At 40.6% G+C, this 21,566-nt stretch overlaps 2 protein-coding genes across 2 annotated transcripts in view; one reads left to right on the plus strand and one right to left on the minus strand.

Moving 5' to 3' along the window:
• Positions 1–5,741: 5,741 nt before the first annotated feature.
• Positions 5,742–7,713, minus strand: purab (purine-rich element binding protein Ab). The gene has a single exon (XM_017474075.3). The coding sequence runs from the start codon at positions 7,574–7,576 to the stop codon at positions 6,728–6,730; it is 849 nt and encodes a 282-aa protein (XP_017329564.1). The 5' UTR covers positions 7,577–7,713; the 3' UTR covers positions 5,742–6,727.
• Positions 7,707–21,566, plus strand: part of nrg2b (neuregulin 2b) — a 79,546-nt gene continuing 65,686 nt past the window's right edge. The window contains exon 1 of the mRNA XM_017474072.3: positions 7,707–11,767. Coding sequence (XP_017329561.1) covers positions 11,356–11,767 — 412 coding nt within the window. The 5' untranslated portion in view covers positions 7,707–11,355. The remainder of the gene's footprint in view (positions 11,768–21,566) is intronic.

Here is a 21,566-nt window from a genome sequence, read left to right on the forward strand (position 1 = left end):
AATTGTCTAGGATGTCTTTGTATGCTGTAGCATTACAATTTCCCTTCACTGGAACTAAGAGGCCTACACAAGTTCCAGCATGACAATGCCCCTGTGCACAAAGTATTGTGCATGAAAACATGTTTTTACAAGGGTGGTGTGGAAGAACTTTACAGAGTCCTGACCTCAACCCCACTGAACACCTTTGGGATGAATTGAAATGCTGACTGCACTCCAGGCCTCATTACCTGATGCCTGATCTCACTAACGCTCATGTGACTAAATGGACAAATTCCTACAGCCATACAGCCTTCCCAGAAGAGTGGAGGTTATTATAAGAGCACATGGGGACTAAATCTGGAATGGGATGTTCAACAAGCACATATGGGTATGATGGTCAGGTGTCCACATAGTTTTGTCTATATAGTGTATATGTACAGGTTGTTTCACGTTTTGATCACGTGGTCTGCATAGAGGAATTGATCGGGAAAGGGATCAAAAGGGATAGACCTCTAATGTGTAATTATCAATCTCTTTTCATCCTTTTGGCTTGTCGCTATTTACAACAGTTTTCTTGTTATTCTTGGCAGGTAATAAATTACCTTTCAGGTAGTTATATAGTCTCTATGTGGTTGTGGGTAGTTATGTGCAACTATACCAAGAATTTTAATTTAAAAAAAACAAAAACATTTTCCAGCTTTGGCACCCTGTCCAGGGTGTACCCCGCCTTGTGCCCGATGCTTCCTGGGATAGGCTCCAGGTTCCCCGTGACCCTGAAAAGGAGTAAACGGTAGAAGATGGATGGATGGATTTTCCAGCTAAAACCAGCTATCTGTTCCAGGCTGTTTTTTTTGTTTTTTGTTTTTTGTTTTTTTTCAGCAGGGCATTAATAAGGCATTAATAGAGTTAAATGAAAAAGCGAGGTGCTTTCTGTACTGTATAATGCAGTGTCATGCTCTGATGATGAAAAGTGGCACTGTGCCATTAAAAATGTGTACAAAATATGTCATCACACCACACAGCCTTCATGAATACTAGTACTGTTCAATCAAAATAAGATTTTTTTGTATAGCTTTTTGCTTTAGTTAGATATATTCAGTCTACCATTGGTAAATGCTTATTAAATGACATCTTCAGTATCACAAATATTTACCAGAGGCTTCAAACCCAACTCCATCTTAATTCCATAATGTTTAGACTGTATTGTATGGAGTTTATAAGGTGACAAAAGTGTCTAAATATGAATGTTCTACAGTTCTGTGAAAAAGTAATGATTTCTTCTTTTTTTGTGTATATCTCATACTAAATTGTTTCAGAAATTAAAACAAAATCGAAGATAAAACAAAGGCAGATACTTTTTCACAGCACTGTATATTTGAATGATAGAAAAGTTACATTAAATATTTTTCATTGTTTTGTATAATGTAAATAAACACATAATTTCAAATGATATTTTGTTTTAAGGCGACTCATATACCTAGCAAGTTCAAAACAAAGAAAAAAATATTGGCAAAAAATTAATTTATTAAATAGTCTACGGGGAAAAAATTACATGTATATGATTCTAATATATGAAATTCATGTTTAGATACTTTTGTCGGCTTCCAGGCTTCATAGCACTGATGTATTCATGCTGGCTAATGTTTCGGGACATTGGGGTGGGGTGAGGGGTGGTGTTTTTTTCAGCACCGTGGACAGCTCTTTATTCCGCCAACAGAGGGCGTCATGACATCCTTCTTGGGTGTGTATCTTCATCACTTCATTCCTTCAATATTTAGCATTTGCACATATGGGTAATATTCAGATTCACTGATTTAGCCAAATACAATCCATGCAAATAGGACAACAACAACAACAACCAGGGGGGAAATGGAGGTTTTATTGCAATTAGTCATTTTCAGACAAAAAAAAAACAACAAAAAAAACAGGCTTTCCAACTCAGAAACAAGGTACGTACCTGTACAAAAACACACTGGATACCAATAACAGAAATTCAATAAACTTGTGAGAATACACAAACAGCAAGGGGGTGTGTGCGGGATACAGAAGATGGAGGTGGATGATGAAGAGTTGGATGAGAGGTACTTCTTCTAAGCCAATGTAAGCACCATATTCGTGTTAGAAAGAAGGCAGAAAATAAACCATATCCTAAAATGGTTGCCTGAAGTTTAACATAGATACATACATGAGCGCAATCGTCACAGTTTTTTTTATCAGACATTTTAACCAACTAAATAAAAGAACAGTTGGTGCACTACTACTTCATCATGCAATTGACTTTTAGTAAACCTTCTGTAACACAGACAAAATAGACTTCAATAAGTAGAAGAACATACATCTCTGGCCAACAGCAATTGTCACAAAGCCTGGAAAGTAACGTTATACTGTTTTGAATGTGAGATCTCCTATCAAAAATAATATGCAGACTTTTTTATTTTTCTTAATATATTTAAAGTGCAAGTATTTATCCATTTGATTCAATGCTTTCTGTAAGTATAAAATACAAAGTAAATAAAACTGCAATATGCTTTTCCTATATATATATATATATATATATATATATATATATATATATATATATATATATATGTTTTATATATTTTTTTCATAAAGAGGAGCATCATATGTAACAAACGATATATACACACACACATTACATGTCATATATTTAATCTTTTCAGTACAACACATTTCAGAGAATAAAACAGGGGTGGAACATGGGATATGTAGGGATCTTCCTTTATAGTTACTTGTGATTCCTATCATTCTAAACCCAGTCCTACTGTCCAAATAATGTTTTGAACCCATAGTCTATACAATCTCTGTATGTGGAAAGACAGAAATATGCAAACACGTATATGCAAAGCAGGTCTGTTCAAGGCCTTAAGCTTGTGACAGATTAGGACCATAACGAGAGAACTAACAGAGAACTGCATCTGGCTGTGACTTCAGGAAAGTGAACTGAAAATGTATAACAATGCATGCTCACACACACACACACACACACACACACACACACACACACACACTGAGAGCTTATTAAAGTTTTGCTGCATCTTACTTGTCTCTTTACTGGTTGTGTTATGTTAAGTCTGGGTTGATTCTGTTTTGTAGCTGCGGATACATGAGAGCTTTAAAGTAGTCACAGCTACAGAGCAATAATGTTAAGAAACACACGTTCTGACACTTAAGGACAGACAACAATAGAAGGAGCACCACTAACATGAGACTATGTTAAACTTAACTCAGGTTCCCCACCTCACAGAAGGAGCACTGTTCAGGATTCATTCCTGTATATGTATAGTACCAAGAGTACTATGTGTGTGTGTGTGTGTGTTTTGCTCTTTATCAATATTTACCACAGTGCTTGTAGACCTTTTATCAAATAAGCGCTCTGTGGATTGGAAGCAAAGCTAGAACTTTGCTGGTGTGGACTGAGTGATGTCAAACGCTCTGGGACAGACACTCTACGTGGAACGCTGCCAGTTTTACAGCCAGAAAGTGAAATCACAGAGCCGTTTAGTACTTAATAGCACCTTTAGATTGGACTAGAGTTCTTTTTTTCTCTCTCGAATAAAGCCTCTTACACAAGCATGTGCATTTGATTGAGAGAAGCATCTTTTGAGTGCAAATCAATCTGTACATTTTGTGATTTGTTTAGGATTATAAGTGTTCCACCCTTTCGAGCTCAAATGGCTCGTTTTTATTTCCAGTTATGAGTTGTTGTACTGCCCTGTGTATGAACAAGAAGCTTAATCAAACTGGTCAAGTCATTGCATTTGTGGCACCCATTGAAGAGTTTGGTAATCAGATCAGGGCAGTGATAGGAAAAGATGAGCTTCATCACCCAAAGGGAGAGGGGAAGTCTAGAAAATAGAGAAAAGACTAGAAACAGGATATTTTAAATAGAAGTAAGTGGTGTAGAAAGAAAGCTCAAATCTTGAGGAGCGTATGTCTACACCAAACATAACCAGACTGAGGGTTATGTTAGAAGTTGGGCAGAGAGAAAAAGTGCTCCTGTGTGCTCACATCCTTAGCAGGTTAAGGACACCACCTAGGCCAGGGAGGTCCAATCTTATCCCCGGACGTCAGGTGTGGGTGCAGGTTTTTGTTCCGATTATTCAGGAGCCTCACAGTTTAATCAGTTTATCTTAGCCGTCAGTAGACTATCGGTTGATGCTCCGGCTTGGACGGAAACGAAAATTTCCAGCCACGCTGTCTGTAAGATTGTACAGCCCTGATAAAGGGGAGTCCTCAACTGGAAAACCCCACTGAGTCAGTAGGCTGTTGATGTTTATGGACTCACTGAACACAAGACTGACTGCATTTCTCTTTCTCTCAGGTAACATATAACACCAGCTGTCAAACCTTAGCACAATTTCTTACTATAACTAAACAACACCTATCTTGCCATGTCTCTGAACAGTGGTAATCTGTCTTATTTTAAGAGATTTCCTTTTTTCCTGATTCCTGATTCTATTTTTTATTTTATATTTTATTTTATTTTTTTATAATAACATTTTCAAATATTTTTTTTCCCTCAAATAAATATTTCAGACTCCGTACAGGAAGCATTGTGCCATTAAAAGAGACAAATGAGCAACCAAACACTTCACTGCTCGAGAAGCTCCACACTGAGCTGTTTAACATGACATCGACAGCCTTTAATGTCACTTGAGACATGGGGGACGTGGCTACTAAGCAACAAGCAAAAAAAAATAATGCACAAAAAAATGTGCATGTTCTGCACATGGTGAGATCAACCTTTGTCCTAAGCAGCATGGAACAGTCACAAATTTAGCACTAACATAAAAAAAGACATTCTCATACATTCACACATATTTAGGTTAGATACACTGCTGTATCCAGACCACGCAGAGCGAATGCAGGTCTTGGCACATAACCTACAATATTGCAGGGCTGTTAGTACAAGCTCTTGGGCAGGTTAATACACTTGGCCCTCCAGATATGGACAGTTTTTTTGTTTTCCTGGACCACTTTTGGTCTCCTGTCTACTCATGGCTGTTGGAATAATCAACAGGCGACCTTGGCTGAAACGTTAACGCTATGAGCTTTGTTAGCAGAATTGGAACGGCAAGATGTTGTGCGTGCGGTTGACAAAACTGAAATCGATGTCAGATTTGCAAGACTGACAAAACACATAAACCGGCGAGTGGGGTTTATTAGCACCATACAAAAACATACAGGCTACCGCCTCTGCCCTAATTCTACTCACGCGGTCCAAAAGAGCAAAACACAAGGGCTGGAGCCATAGACAGCAAGTTTCTCCCTATCCACTTCCATTTATTTTAACAAATAACTTTTTTTAATTAGGAGCATGAGGAGCAAACCTTCACAGCCTCTGTATGACTACAACCATGTTTACATAAACATTGGTTCATCATCATCATCATCATTGTCGTCATCATCTGTGTTCCCAGGTGAACGCAGACAGAAGAGAAACCCGTGAGCCTCTTTAGAGTTTAACTTGTTAAAAAGTCCTTTAGAAGCACCACAAGTGGCATGGCGACAGGGATGTTGTGACGAGCAAGATGAACAGCAATCAAAAGCGAATGACACGTAAAGCATGTAAACGTGTGGCGAGCATTAAGGCACCAGGTTGGTTTTGGACGTTGTAGTGGACGCGCCGCGCAGGGGCACCACACATCTGCGCATGCTCACACTAGTGGAACAGCTCCTTTTTTTAAGTACCCCCCCCCCCCCCCCCCCCCAATCTCCGTCCCCAACAAACAAGAAAAAAAGAAAAGAAAGAAAACCCCACAGAAAACGTGGGTTTTTTTAATATATATAAGAATCTAAATACATCTGATTCACAAAATCATAAATTTGTATTTCTAAGTTAGCACTTGAATGAAACGTGCCCGGACGGCAGTGGGCACACAGCAAAATCCTCAGTGTTGGATTTAACACCATGCTCTTTTGCGCCCAGAGGAATTAATCTAGCACTGTGGATTCAACATTGTGGATTTTGCTGTGCATGGTGCAACAGGGTTGATATATTTAATAGAAATAAACGTTTATATCATGTCATAATAGCATAATAGTCTCTCCGACCCCCGACTTTACTGAGTTGTTACTCTCCTTACCAACTCTAGAGTAGAAAACAAATGTTGCATGACGAGCTAACACGATTTCCTTTGCTCTTTATGCTTTTAAAAGGCATATGAGTACAAGTGCACGAATTCCTCGGTCGAGATCCGTTCAGCAGATGGACTGTGCGCGTGAGCCCACAATACAAACAGCACTTCATCCTAAACGTACCTTCAAACGGAGATTTCCTTTTTTTCCCCCCATATTAAAAATTTGGTTCACATAGTCCCAAATACAGTAGCTTTGTGCTAGAAAGTCTTAGCATTTGTTTTCCTTTTTTCTCTTTTTCAATTTGCACTTTGTAACAGTATCATATCAGTATAATAGCTTGGACGTGTACAAAAAAACGCATGGGCAAACACACAACTCCGACCTATGACATTCTGACCGTCTCGGACACAGTTCGTGGATCGTGTTATCGATAGCAGCGGCTTACTTTTATATGGTTGAGTAAGTGGATAATAACCGGTCGATGAACGAAGTGATGCAACTGCAAAAATCTGTGAGTGTTGCGTGTGGATGACGATCCAGTGAAATCTCCCATCGCGGCATTTCTTTTACAGTAACTTCTGTCTACATGACCATTTCGTCGAAAAGTAGGCTATGTTCCGTCCTCCGCCGTTAAGCGTCACGTCCATTAATCCTCCTCCCCGTCATCGCCGTGCAGGGCCTCCGGTAAGAGCTCGCGCGCCCTCCTCTCCCTGCTCCTCTCCTGGATCTTCTTCATTTCATCCGCGTATTTGCAGAACGTGGCACCGAACTTGGACCACACTTTGCACGGCACCGTGATGGAGTTGCGGTACGTCGGCTTCACTTCGCTGACCCGCATAAACACGCCATACTTGTTCGAGCCCACGTCAAAGAAGAAGCGCTTGTTGTCCACGGTGAGCGACGTGCCCTCGGGCAGCTCCGCCGGATCCTCGTCCACGCCGTAGTCATCGATGAGCTTGGCCAAAGCGTCGCGGAACTCGATGAGCCCCTGCGCCGGAAGAGCGATGGTCTGGCCTTGCGCCGTGCCCAAGCCGGGGCCCCGATTCACGGTCTGTCGGATCCTCAGAAACCGCCCCCTCTGGTTCTCCTTCAGATCCATGTAGTACTTCCGATTCTCCCGCACTAGAAACTCGCTCTTGAGCGCTCGCCGCGGCTCGTCCTGCACTGTGTCCGGGTGGCTGGGGCCCAGCTGTGCGTAGTGCTCGATGAAGTCGCCCAAGTAGTCACGGAACTCCACGGCTACTGACATGGACAGGGTCAGGCGACTCTTATTTCCCGCAGCCCCGACCTCGGCGATCTTCAGAAAGCGGCCTTTGGCGTTCTGCTTCACGTCCAGGTAGAAGCGTTTGTTCTGGATGTCGACGCGCTTCGACGCCAGCTCCTCCGTGTCATGTTGGAGCCGCGATGAAGCGCCCATCGCCCCCTGGTGCATCGGGCCGCCACCGGGGCCTGTGGCGAATCCTCCGTGCTCGCTACCGCTGTCTCTGTCCGCCATGATGTAGCCTCCTCCGCTTACCTTCTCTCTCGTCTCTCCCTCACCCTGCTGCTAACCCCAACAGCCGCTCTCGCGATATCTGCAAACGACGCGCAGGAAAACTAAGGTACTGCAAAGGGGCATTCACTCAATTCCGGGAGGTTCAGTACCGCGACGTAAAATGGGCGTTTCTGGAGGTGTGGCAAAACGCCCCCTTACAAAATGAAATAAAATAAATAAATAAACACAGGTCACCGAACATGCGCAGAATAATTTCGTTTTGCGCGGGCATTCGCAGGATCTGACATGTAAGATGTAGGACAAAACAGTTATATCGGTAACTATTGTTTTGTTTTGTTTTTTAAATCCTGTAAATGCTAAATTAACTAGTTATTCAAACTGTCAACTTTGCTCATTCTGTGTAAATAAAGTTGAGTATGAAAACATAGATAATTATGAGTTTGTTTGTTTTTTATAATGGGGTAACAACAGGAAACGATACTGAGGTTAAAAAGTCTTGCATGATAGGACACAATAGAATTGGTGTAAAGTCAATAAGATTTTGAGATTATTTAAGTGAAATAAGCATTTCTTGGCAATAGTATTTTTCAGACATGAAACCACTGTGATCAGGTATCTGAAGTTATAGAGAAATAGATGTAAAAACCCCTGATCACTGACAGATCTGCAGAAAAAGGGTTTTCTTCCCAAACTGCGCATGATTGTTGACCTACGCAGATTCTCAAAATAGGCCACGCCCACTCGATGACGCAATATCTGTTACGCTGTCCTGAAATCCCTGGAAAAAAGTGCCTGCAGATCCTGGGAATGCCCGCGCAAATAAAGTATTCTGCGCATGTTCGGTGACCTGTATTTTTTATTTTATTTTTTTTGTAAGGGGGCGTCTTTGCCACACCCCTAGGAACGCCCATTTTACGTCGCGGTACTGAAACCCCCGGAATTTAGTGAATGCCGTAGTCCGAAAGACTGACGATTGTGGGTGTGTTAGGTAGCGTCAGAACGGCGCGTGACATACGCAGCATTGCGCAAGTCTTGTGTGCGTGTGTATGTTTGGAGAGAGAGTGAGAGAGATTGAGAGAGAGAGTGAGAGAGAGAGAGATACCAGGATAGAACACTTTTAGTTAGGGGAACATTTTCTTTACACGAGTCTTAGGCACCCCACATTTCATAGACATTTTTTCTTAAAGGTCCATTTATGCCTAGTCTGTCAGTAGAAAAGGGAAAATGATTTCCAAACAATATTTTGTCCCAGAAAGAAAAAAGAAAAACACAATTTAATGTTTTATGTATGCTAAGCTTCTGAGAAAAACCATCATTAGGAAATCATCCTAGGAACTCTAGGATTTTATTTTCAGTGACAAAAGAACTAGCAGGTTCTTCAAGAAGCCAGGACTAAACCAATCAGCCAGATTCCTTAGAAAGCTGTCGGTGTACATGTGCAGTTTTAAATGGAAAGTGAAATTGTGATTTAATGTATTTTGTTATTTGCTTGGTTGTTTGTTTGTTTAATATAACATTTATTTAGAACTTTTCCATTCATCATTTTTGAAGGCACCTCCACTTTACAGAATTTCTTAAGTATTTACAGTGTTGTAATTATACCATAAGATCATTTAATATCCTAACAGCACCTACTGTAGCCTACTCATAAGGACATAGTTTCATTGTTTGTATCTGTATAATACCTTTTATTCGGCTTTATTTATTTATTTATTTATTTATTTATTTATTTGCCACTTTGAGATTTTTGTTCAACAGTTATTCGTTGTTTCAAATCTTTGACAAATTATTCCATGGATAAACTGCATTCAGCAAGCATGAAGCAAAAATATAGCTTACATTTCTAATGTAAAACGACGTGTAGAATGAATTAGTCACTGACTGGCACGAGAGAAGGAGAAGAAGCAACATTTATATCGAGTAAGTAATGTAAGAGGGGGTGAGTGGGGCTTTGTAATTTCAGCACCGCGGACAGCACCGGCTCTCAGGCCCCCGTTAGGAAGAGCCAGTGCGATAGTTTATAGATTTTCGAGAGACCAGGACAATGGTGAAGAATTATAAATAGTAATCATTTAAAAATGGTATAGAAAAAGCATTACTCAGTGACAGAGAATAATCATTATATATCCCGTGAACACCATGTCATGGCTACCATAAAAGGATATTTCTCGAATGAAGTAGTGTGATTTTAAATTTTTTGTTAAAAAAAAATATTTTTGTGCATTCACAAATGTGGAAACGGTTCATTTCTCTGTATCTGTGCGAAGTTGGGTATTATAGCAGAGATTCATTTGTCTACCAAATGTGTGAGCCATGATCACGTCCTTTGGCCTGCAGATGTCGCCCCACAGCAGTTAATGAGCGTCGCCCAGCAACAGCCAATGTCTCACGACGCATTTAGTCTATCGATACGACCAAAATGATGCAACCACGTCTGTCACTTTAACTTCCCATTTTATTCATAAATACGCACTTTGTAATCCATTCCTACCGATCGTGTGTCATTACTGTGATGCTCATGCGCTCTTTGACTGTCATAACGCAGCAATGCCCGGTCTCCTCCCTTTATTAATAGACAGTGCCCTCTCGCAGCCAAATGCCCGCAGGACCTGTTGCCGTGGTAAATATGGCTGATAAGATGGTCGGTGGGCTGCTCTTCTGCTGCTCTGACCCCCGCCAGGTCGCGTTTTGGGGCAAAATGGTGAATGTGACCTGAATGCGGCAGCCGATTTCACATAAAGCAGGATAGCAGCGTTAAATTAATTTCTGATCGTCTGGACATCGATTCCATGAGAGCTCCTTTCGCAGCGCTATTCATCGCCTCCAAGTCTGCGGTCTGCGTCGGCCTGAGCTTCTGTGTGCGCTGCTGCTGTACATGGAAAAGCTCTATGCTCTTCGCTTGCGATGCAGTTGTGTTATAAACCACCGACGCTTTGCTCGAATATTTGATCAGCTGACAGTGGGATTGGGGGAGATTTCTTGCTGACCTCCAGTGGCCGCCGCATGCAGCTTGATGGTCACACTGTCTCCCCTTTTAGTTTTATTTGCACCAAGGAGTACAAGAAGACGCCCGAGTGACAAGAGGCAGGCGATTGTTGGTCGCTGTAGGTGTGTGTGAGTGCGTGTGTGTGTGTGTGTGTGTGTGTGTGTATGCGCGCGCGCCTGTGTGCAGTGAGCAGTAGAGGGGACGCGCTTGTTGCATCGCCCAGCTGCATGTCTTGCGTGTGTCGTCGCCCTTTGGAGAGCAATTCAAGCGTAAAATCTACCAGGAGACCTTAAGATCGGACACCTCGAGAAACCGTTTTGGATAAATCCGTTTTGTTGTGTGCATTGCACCCAAATAATTTCTGAAGAATCCAAGTTTTTTTTCCATCTATGACATTATGCCCACCCGGGCGATGACATTTCACTGGACGCAGAAAGACTAGCGGCGTCTCGGCGTCTCGCGAGGAGCGTAATTTATGAACGCACACCGGCGTTGGGGGACTGCGCTGAAGGAGAATGCATCAACGAGCCCCGCTGCCCGGGGCCGTTTCCGGTTCCTGAGCGTCCCGCGGTCCCCCGTCACGAAACCGCGCGGGGAAAGCGGCGCCCACAGATGGCATGGGCACAGCCTGCGCAAGGTCTGCCGCTCTGCCCCGCCACCGGAGCCCGCCCGCCATACCCCTCCGCCGCCGTAACCCTACTCCGTTGTCCTCCTCGTCCTGCGTTCGCCCCGAAACCACTGCACCTGCACCTGCACCACTGCGGCCGGCCGCCCCTGAGCCACAGCCGACGGCATGAGGAGGCTTGATGCGGTGCACTTCTCCATGCTGCTCGTCGGGGTCTCCTTTGCGTGCTACGCCCCGAGCTTAGATTCCCTGCAGGAGCAGGCGTACCGATCGGCCGTGGTGATCGAGGGCGAGGTCCAGGAGCTGCCCGCCAACGCATCCGCCGAAACGTACAGCGTGAGCGTCCGAGTCCTGAACGTGTGGCCGACCAACAGCGGCGGTCTCGAGCGCCAGCAGCTCGTCACCGTTGGCGACTTTGGCTCTGAGGCTCCGTGCGTCGCAGTGGAGAAGGACCACAGATACATATTTTTCATGGACCCCACAGAGGAGCCGCTGGTGTTCAAGGCGTCGTTTGCTCCTCGTGAAACCGTTGAGAAGACTCTCAAAAAAGATGTGGAGCGCATTCTGTGCGAGGACTGCGGTAAGTTTATTCTTTATATCGGCCAGTAGTGTGTGTTGGTACGCGCGCTATTGCTGTGGCAATGCATTCCTGTATATATTCATCATAATTAAGGTTTTATAACGTATCCTAATCTTCCTGCTTTAGATATGTGTTCTTTCAGTGGTAAAAACATATGCAAGTATGATCAACCGCACTGTATGTTCTGGGCGTTTCAACAGTCTAGAAATACACCAGGACACACACAGACCGACCACATCAGGTTAGCCTGCATTAAATTACCAATTATCGTTATCTCCCAGACCACGAGCTCTGATGTTGTCTAGGCTGCAGCATACACAGATCTTTCCAATCCATAGATTAGGCTACTTCATTTAAAACATAGTTTCAAATGATGCAGTGTGGAAAGATGATGTACTGTAGCATTAGACCCAGTCCTTTTTTTTTTTTTTTTTAAATTTTTTTTTTTTTAGAAAAAACAAAACAAAACAAAAACAAAAAACCTGGCAATACAAGCCAGTGTGTGGAGTGAAACGTTTGACATCCTCAATTTAGTTTAATGCCTCTGTTTAAAGTGCTGTGCTTATGTGTAACCAATATGTAACGCTGCAGATGTCAACGTGTCACTTTGCTTTTATTGGGCTAGGCGCACAAGACCATGTGATCGGAACTGAGAAAAGAGCTGTGTGAGAGCAAGTACTGCAAAGAGATTTCGACTGAAAATGCAGATAAAGGGTATATTAATATACCATTGTGCGTTTCAGATTAATCTTTTCTAGTTCTTTAAAACACAAGCCGAATGCTGGTTAACCAGAGGTATACTGGCTTAACAAATTATAAACCAGTTCAATGAAAAAGTTTTTTTCATCATTCATGGCAGTTTAATTCGTTTTTGGAGATCTAATTTAACCAAAAACAACAGTGATAATGAAGAGAAGTCAGAAGCACATAATGGATAATCTAAAAGTTTCTAAATTGTGAACTTGACCATTCTTTTCCTGTTACACCCTGAAAATTGTGACCTTTTCAACCTACAACAGGTAACTGTAGAATTGGCACATGATAACTAGCCCTAATACAATCCTACTAAATATTCTTTAACCTTTAGACCTTGTTTTTCCACACACAGGTTCAATTTGGACATTTTTACTTTCAGTTATTTTAGTATAAACATAACTAGAAACTAGGCTTGGTAACTGGATGACCAGTGATTTAATCGACCCCTTGGCTGGTTTATGATAATTCTCAGCTAAAATTAATTTAAATTATCCCATTTGTTGAGCACTGCTTGTTCTATGTACATGGGGTCCATATGTCGTATTAAGTGCTGGACACCCTTGCTATTATATTAGGTATATTTTGACGCAGTCTCTTTAAGTTAAGCATTGAAGCCTTGCACAAAGTTCGATCTTGATGGTCCATTGCCCCCCCCCCCCCCCCCCCCCGTTAATTTAACAAAAAATGGATAATAATAACTCAATACAAAAGTGATTATTGGAATTATACTACTATTAAATATGAGCCTAACAAATCTAATGGATTTTACTAAATTAAGTCATATTCCTTTTCTATTAAGGACATTAATTTATATTGTGTTCAAGTCGGATAAATAAAAGATACCTCTATTATTTTTAAGCAAATTTCTCATATCGGATTGCATAATGGTAATTAGCATTATCCAGACATCATGGCGTATAAGCAGGCTAACACAGGAACTGGCATTATAATGAACAAACTATAAGGCACATAATTAAATTTTCTGCTATCACTGATATGATTAAAGGCAATGAGAATGAAATCAGTTAATTTATTATGTAATGCTGGTGCAGTGATAACATAAGCACAGTTCAAATCGGAGATGCTGAAATTACCGGTGAGTTAGAACAAAAGTTATCTTGTTCACTAGCTAAATTATAATGCACAACATGTCAAACCTTGAGGCACATGGGCTACAACAGCAGAAGACTGTATATATAGGTTCCACGCCTGACAGCCAAGAACAGGATTAAGTTAACCACTGGTTAACTGAATCTGGACAGTTGAAGACTGAACAAGCATTTCCTGGTCTGTAAAATTACAATGAAGCCGCTAATTGTGCTTTGCTCTGTAATCAGTGGAATGCAGCACAAACTAAAATTGAGTAACCTGATGAACCACTGATTGCAGAGTGAAGTGCAATTACATAAAACATGTAAATATACAGGTGGAGTAAGTTGGGAATACATTCTGGAGATTCTGGAATTAGACATCAATTTACCTGAGGTCTGCGCTGGTAATGGTGGAGTTAATGGGGGGTACCACTGGATCCAATCAGCCAACCAATCATCTGGTCAACCTCCAAAAAAGCTTCCATTAGAAAAGAACTGCTGTCTGTGTCTGAGATCTGATCTTACGTCTGGGTGTGTTTCAGATGGACGAAGATGAAAAAGTGTGGTGTTTTCCCACGGTTTATCATTATGAGTTTCCGGCTCCTCTATAAAGAAAAATATGTGTCTATACACAAAACGGAACTGATGTATGTGTAAAGGTGGATCTGTTAGTGGCAGAGTTAATGGTGGGTGTTGTGTTAAGGTTGGAGTTAGTGTAAGCATATGCTGAATTCCTCTGTGACTCTGCCTTATTCCTTACACAGACACACTACATCCTGCAGTAGCATGAAAGAGCGAGAGAGAGAGAGAGAGAGAGAGAGAGATGGGATTTGTAAGAATAATACATTTAATCATACACTTGTTTGATACTGTCACTTTCTGTTTCAAGCCACACTTCTGACACTTGTGTATGTGTTTGTGAAATGCAGAGTCAGTATGGTCTTCAGATGAACTCTATACCCAATTAGATGAACCTCATAAGACCACAAGTGTTACTGATTTTGTTGTGTGTGTATTTTGCATCCTAAGTTATTGTTCCTTTGTTATATAGCAAGATGAGAGGATCAGAAGGTCTAAGTGATCGATAGCGAAATAGCCCCAACTGTTGGGGATGTTGTTGTAATGCAGGTCAAGACTAGTTTCAGGTGAGCACATCAGCGTCCAAGAATTACATAATGAAGGGTTGCACATATTTGGTTCTCAACATGGGGCAGGTCACATATTGTCATGGGGTCTGCCATTGTATTAGGCCTATTATCTTTAGTGATATATATCAACAGTTGTCAAAGTTGTTATAGTTTTGATAGTATTTAGTTACTATAGTTATAAACCTATTTTACTTGAATGTGTTTAATTTAAAATTCATTAACTTAAAACTCTATATGCAATATTAATAAAACTGGGAAAGGTACTAGTTATGACATAATGTTTTAATACAGTGTATTGTAACTGGTTCTGTGTTCTTATGTTCAAAAATTTAGGAATGGCTCCAATTAAAATGCCCTTTTAATTGTTGAATTTTGTCTTAATTGTTTGATTTCGTCATAAAATACATCTGTGATAATAATCAGTAAGTCTTTGGAAGATTATGGTTGTTGTGAGTGTTCTTTAGCAGAGGGAGGATAGCTAATGTCTATCAAGTGACTGAATAATTGAACAACTCTTAGTTTTTCTTGCACTGGCACACCGATACACTCTGCTAATGTAAACCTATTATCGCCTATAGCTTTTTTTTTTAACAGCTTGTTGGCATACATCAGTGGTTCTTTTTTCAGAAGCTGTCTTCTGTGACATTTTCTTTTGCTCCTTTGAAGAAAAACACTTCTGTTAATGCATGTATGTTTGACATACAAACACAATATAGATGAGTCCCTATTTTTTAATATTGGATATTTGAAAGTCTTAAAAATGTGAGTAGATAATGAGTAAGTTCTACGCATTATTTAATAGAAATGATAAGAGCCTAGAATGGCTGTGGGGAAAGCACACCATCGGTGAGGAGGTGTGTGGCTCCCTGCAGGTTATGAGCATTTTGCTCTTCGCTTACCTTGTGGTTGGTGCATTGCATCATAGAGACACACTCACTGTGGATTAGATGAAAGCTGTTCAACAGTGTTTTTCTGGATGTGGTTGAAAAAAAGCGTCCAGTTTAAGACAAAAAGGAATAGGACCACCCTTGTTAGTGTATAATGGTGTATCGGTCTCGCTGCTAACACGTCACTGTGCAGTATTTTTAGACCAGTGTCATGGCAAATGTGTAAATGATTTAGTGTTGGAAATTAAGAGAATTTTTTCCCTCCATTCCTGTACAAATTGAGTCTTTATACCATGTCTCATACAGTGTTTTTTTTTCTTTGTGGTTGAGTTTATGAAGCAAACAGAGTCAAATTTGAGTTTGATTAAACTTTAATTACACCTGCAATGAGGGGAACACATTCTCTCCATAGGAAAACAATTGCTTAGCCAGTGTATCCAGTGTGGCTGCTCCTGCAGCCAACTAATTGTGTAGTGGTACAGTCACCTTATCTCACTAATCTCGTGAGGATATTATACAAATAAATTAAGTTTAAAAGTAATATTTGATTACTTGAGGACCTGCCGGCTGTAGAAAGTTTCAAGCGTCACTCAGTGTGCTTTACACCACTTAGCACACTATGCATTCATATTTACCACAGAGGTTAGAGCCATACATATAATGTGTGTGTGTGTGTGTGTGTGTGTGTGTGTGTGTGTGTGTGTGTGTGTGTGTGTGTGTGTAGGAGATGGGTGGGTAGCAGTATGAAATGTTAAATATTATGAAAATAAAGCTTTGATCAATTTAAATAGTAATTTCACCTGAAATGCGAAATCCCGAACAGACCTATTCATATTGGACTAGTTTTACATAGAGAGCTGGGGTAATGTAATTATTGCCATTGTTGCTTTAGGATTTTAGTCCCAGTAAGCGTTCTTTTCTGTTTTTCCTCTACCAAAACCAAACCGAAACCAGTTATTGACTGTGTTTCAAATGCCGAACAACAGATTACAGATTACATTCAAAAGAATGAGTAAGAGAAGAGATGCTTCTGCCAGTTTTAGGTAAGTTGTTTATCCTAGCATAGTTATAGCCCACATATACAGTATAGTATGCACATGCATCAAGCACATTCTCCTTGCTACTGAAAAAAGGTAGCTATCTGCAAGTAACTGCAAATATCTGCAAGGTTTTTCTTTCCTCGCAAAAACTTTTTTTTTCAGCTCAGAAAGCTTAGATTTATACTTGCATTTTTTTTGGTGAACTTTTATCATATAAAACAGAAACATTTGTGTGGGTTTGGTATCGGCTGATGGGGATGGGGATCATTGTAACAAATGCACAATAAATCAAAGGACACACACAGATCATGTCTTAACAAATCTCTGTGTGTTATGGAGCATGGTTCTCCACTAATATTTCATGGTAAGGAGTTGCTGGGTCTTTGTATCCCCCAGTTGACCAGTGGCAATGGAAGTATGAATCCAGGTTATCAGAGCTTTGCAGCGATTGGAGGGGACATAGGTCTTGTTTGGAGGCATTGAGGTGATCTTTGAGGGCTTTGACGATTTGGCAATAGACATCCCAGCTTATGGCAGCAGTAATGCATTGATTCTAGTGATATGAATTCTAGTGATTCATCATTCTACATATATAATGGGGCATCTGCTTTAACATTCTTGGAGCCTGGACAATATATGCTAGCAATTCCATGTTTCTTTCTGTGGGCGTGAGATTCTTTAAATGGGAAAAATGCTATGGAATACACTTGGTTGGGATGCCCTGCCATTAAGAGCAGATGTTTCTCACCCCCTCTTCTACTATGAATGTTGAACTTGGATCAGGGTGTTTTAGAACTGGGGCTAAGGTAAAAGTTTGCTTTAAGGGATTTTTTTTTTTTTTTTTTTTTACCATTCTTTATGCAGTGATGTGAGAGGGGCTTCAATGATGCTGAAATTTCTAATGAATGAATCAACAGAAGACATTTGCCCTAGAAATAAAGCCTTGGGGATTTTTACATTTCCTTTATAGTTTTGGGCATGGGCCACACTGCTGCTAGACTTTGTCTGTGTTCATGACAACACCTATTTGACGTAGGTTGTAGCCCAGAAAGGTGACTTGTGACTTTCAAACAATCTGTTCTTTTTTTGCGGGTTGCTGTGGTTCAGGTGGTAGAGTGGGTTGTCCACTAATCGTAGGGTGGTGATTCGATTCCTGGCCCACATGACTCCACGTACTGAAGTGTCCTTGGGCAAGAAACTGAACCCCAAGTTGCTCCTGATGAAAAGCTAGCATGTTGCATGGCAGCTCTGCTACCATTGGTGTGTGAGTGTGTGTGTGAATGGGTGAATGAGACACAGTGTAAAGCGCTTTGGATAAAAGCACTATATGAGTTCAGACCATTTACCATTTCCCCATTTTTCTCTCCAATTTGGTCACCTACCTATTCCAACCCACCAGGCAGCTTTCTTCTATAATATGATAGCTACTAAGACTAACATTCCGATGAGGCACATGTAGCCAGTGAACTGCATTTTGTCGACTGCTGCTCATGCCACAGGACAACGTAACACACAAACACACATGAAGGAAAGTGCTATCTGTCCTCTTCCACTTAAATTAGCTCAAAGACACCCACAATTGGCTTGTGTAATGCTTGACAGGAGAGATAGAGTATGCCATTCCCCCATCCCAGACAGCATGGCCAAGTTTGCTCCTTTGGCTCTCTTCAAACTCTCCTGATAATAGGGCGGTCACAAAGAAATTGTTCTGGATAAATCAATCCAGACCCTTATATGTTGGTTGAGTTGGATTAGGGAGTTGGAGTAGATTAAAATATTATCAATGTAGGCAACCATACATTTTCCCAGCATGTCACAGCTAAGTACATTAGTGGTGAAGGTCTGGAAGACTGAGGGAGCATGGACCAGTCCATATGACATTACCAGATATTCATAGTTACTTGGAAATCTGTCTGATTTAAATCTGACCCAAAAAAAATCAGCCATACAAGAGGAGTTATCTATTTAAAAATCATGTTTTGGGGTGCATGTACTTTGAAAGAAGGAGTGAGAGGAGTAGAGAGGTGGAGAGAGGGAGAAAGAAAGATGTATTTTCACTTCTTTTCTGCCTGCAAGCACTTCATCAACTATTCATCACTTACTTTCTGCTCATCCTCTTTCTCCCTCTCCCTCTCCCACTTTCCCTGTAGCTGCTCTTTCCTCACAGGGGTGTCAGGAATGTCTAATTCAGAAATGAATTGATAACAGTGCAGTGCCTGAAGTATCGGGTCAACACATTACTGCTTAGCAAACTTGACTGATTGATAGTAGGCTAATAGGCATTAGCACTGTTAAGTAGGCCATCATATCAGATCATAAATTACTGCACTGTCGTACCCCATGATACATAGCTCACCCCATGTGCGTCATGCAGTTATGTGTGTGTTGCGGTTCTGTAAGGTTAGTAACCTGTTTACATTCTAACTGTTCACAGCTAGGTGAGTATATGAAGTTTTTTCTTTGGATAGCATCATAGGAGAGACTGTGCGCCGCTTATAAAAATCCTTTGAAAATTTGAGTAAAAATATGTTTTATTTGTGGTCTATGGAGACAAAAATTGCATTGTTGATCAAGTTTGAACTGATTAGTCGTATAATTATTATGTGCTTCTACATAACAAACAAGCCTTACATTTACTCCAATTTACTTAATTTTCTGATCTATAGTGATGAAATAAGGTATAAACTTTCATGCATCCTCTTTAAGGTTATTTTGTACTTTTTTTTTTTTTAAATACATTTATGGCATTTGGCAGACACCTTTATCCAGAGCGACATACATTCATCTTATTTGTACACTTGAGCAGTTGAAGGTTAAGGTCCTTGCTCAAGAACTCACAACCTTCTGGTCAGACGTCCAACATTTTAACCACTGAGCTACCACTGCCCTTATCTCATGCTTGATGCATCAGTGCATTCATACTTACGAATATGTTTTTATATGACATATTTGCATCTCCAGTAATCGTGATAAATAATAACACATACCATAATGAATAGATTATTTTAAGATTATTTGTACCACTTAGAAAACAGAGTGGTCTAATTGGTTACAACTGTAAAAAGTGAAATTTAAATTTTAAGGTTTAAGATCATCAGTATTGGTTCATATGCTTTGATTAGCTCTATCTGTATGGGCAAGACACTGAGGTTGCAATGTGGCTGTAAAATTCTGGCTTAGAGCAACTTGCAGTGTCAGCGCTTTTTGCTTTCCAATTAGCCAGCAGCCTATCTCTCTGGGGAATCCATTCACTTGTGCCTGCCAAAGCTCCCATGCGAGTGCATGTGTAAACCATGCCTGACATGCTATGTGCTTAATAAGCTCCTCCAATCGGCCTCTGTCAGCCATCCTGCCATCAGTAAGGATGGAACCAGGTAAGAGGCACTGCAGTGAATGCCAATCACACACTGGGATGCCCCTGACTGATACATGCTTTCTGTGCCTAAAAAAAACCCTTGTTTGGTTGATGTAGGATTGGTAATTAACTAGATGAGCTAAACCATGTCTTAAAGCTTGAAAAACACTATGTGGTATAGGTTTTAGTAGGTTTCCAGGACCGAAATTGGATATCACTGGCATACAATAAGACACTTCTAATTTCTTATACAGTTATGTTGAGTTATTTGCTTTGAATGGATGTGCCATGACAATTAAAATGATTTACTCCAGTGTGCAGCAGCGAGTCCATGAATTAATAACCCGTTGAATTCCAATGCTGGCATGTTCTTTGGACATACATTACAAACAGCAGGTTATGATACCTCACTAGCCAACTTCTAACTGTTGACGTTTACTGAACACGGACACGAAACCTGTATATGTGTGTATGGCAGTAATGGTAGAGATCATGGTTTTTTTTTAAGGTGTGTGATGCAAACCCACAAACACACACATACAGTTAGAGGTTGACCTTGAATTGTTCACAGAAAATATAGACTTGTCTTTACAGTTGTATGCCAAAGTTTGCACCCCCCTGAGTGAAAAAAAGAGAATGTGCTTCAATTTTTTTTTTTTATTATAAGTTTTAAAAATATGCGGAAACATACAATTCAAAAGGAAATATTGAATGAACATAGAATAGACGTCAAAGTTTTGCCATGATCCACTTGGTCTTGGTCTTTAGATGTGATCTGTAGAAGACAGAGTATATCATCTGCCATAGAAAAAACAGATTTGTCAAGATGAATGGGGGTTGAATATAACAACCGAGGTTCAAAAGTGCTAAGAGAATATGTAAAGATTGGAGGGAGGTATAAAGGCAAAGGATGGGCTTAACTTTTATTAAAGAATATCTATATCACATTATAAAAGTGTGACAGGAACTTTCTGAATGTGATATTTTACTATTTATATATTCATGTACACTGTTTGACCCAATTTTAAGTGAATTGTGGTAATCAAATATTTGTGAAACCCAACACACTGATGGCTCTATTTTCGTACCCTGCCTTTTTTTTGATCGGGTGCATGCCAGTTATTTTCACATTTGCACTCTTTTGCTTTGGTTGTGCTCTAAATGGATGTACTTGTGCTAAAGTAGCCTAGTGGCAGTAGCGCAAGATAATGTGTGGCATTCAAAATCTGATTGTGCAGTGCTATTTTCAAACTTATTTATGCTTATACATTACTGCCTGCAGTGACACAATGGTGCAGTGACTTTAAGCGCAGTCTTACAACACAGTTTCATAGATGTTCATTATTTATGTCCACCACTTCAACATAAATGCTATTTCACCCAAACACCAACTAAATCCATGTGAGTGAATTATTTTATCAGTAACAATTAACAACTCTGTGGCTGTAACTACACACAGATATCTTTTATGTAGTATTGTTGTAGTCAAGCATGTCACAGAACTGATGAGGTTCTTTTGTAA

The sequence above is a fragment of the Ictalurus punctatus genome, chromosome 8 (genome assembly GCF_001660625.3).
Source record: "Ictalurus punctatus breed USDA103 chromosome 8, Coco_2.0, whole genome shotgun sequence".
Classification (NCBI taxonomy): Eukaryota; Metazoa; Chordata; class Actinopteri; order Siluriformes; family Ictaluridae; genus Ictalurus; species Ictalurus punctatus.

Coding starts and splice junctions, on each gene's coding strand:
- purab (XM_017474075.3), bottom strand. CDS start 7,576: ATGGCGGACAGAGACAGCGGTAGCGAGCACGGAGGATTCGCCACAGGC.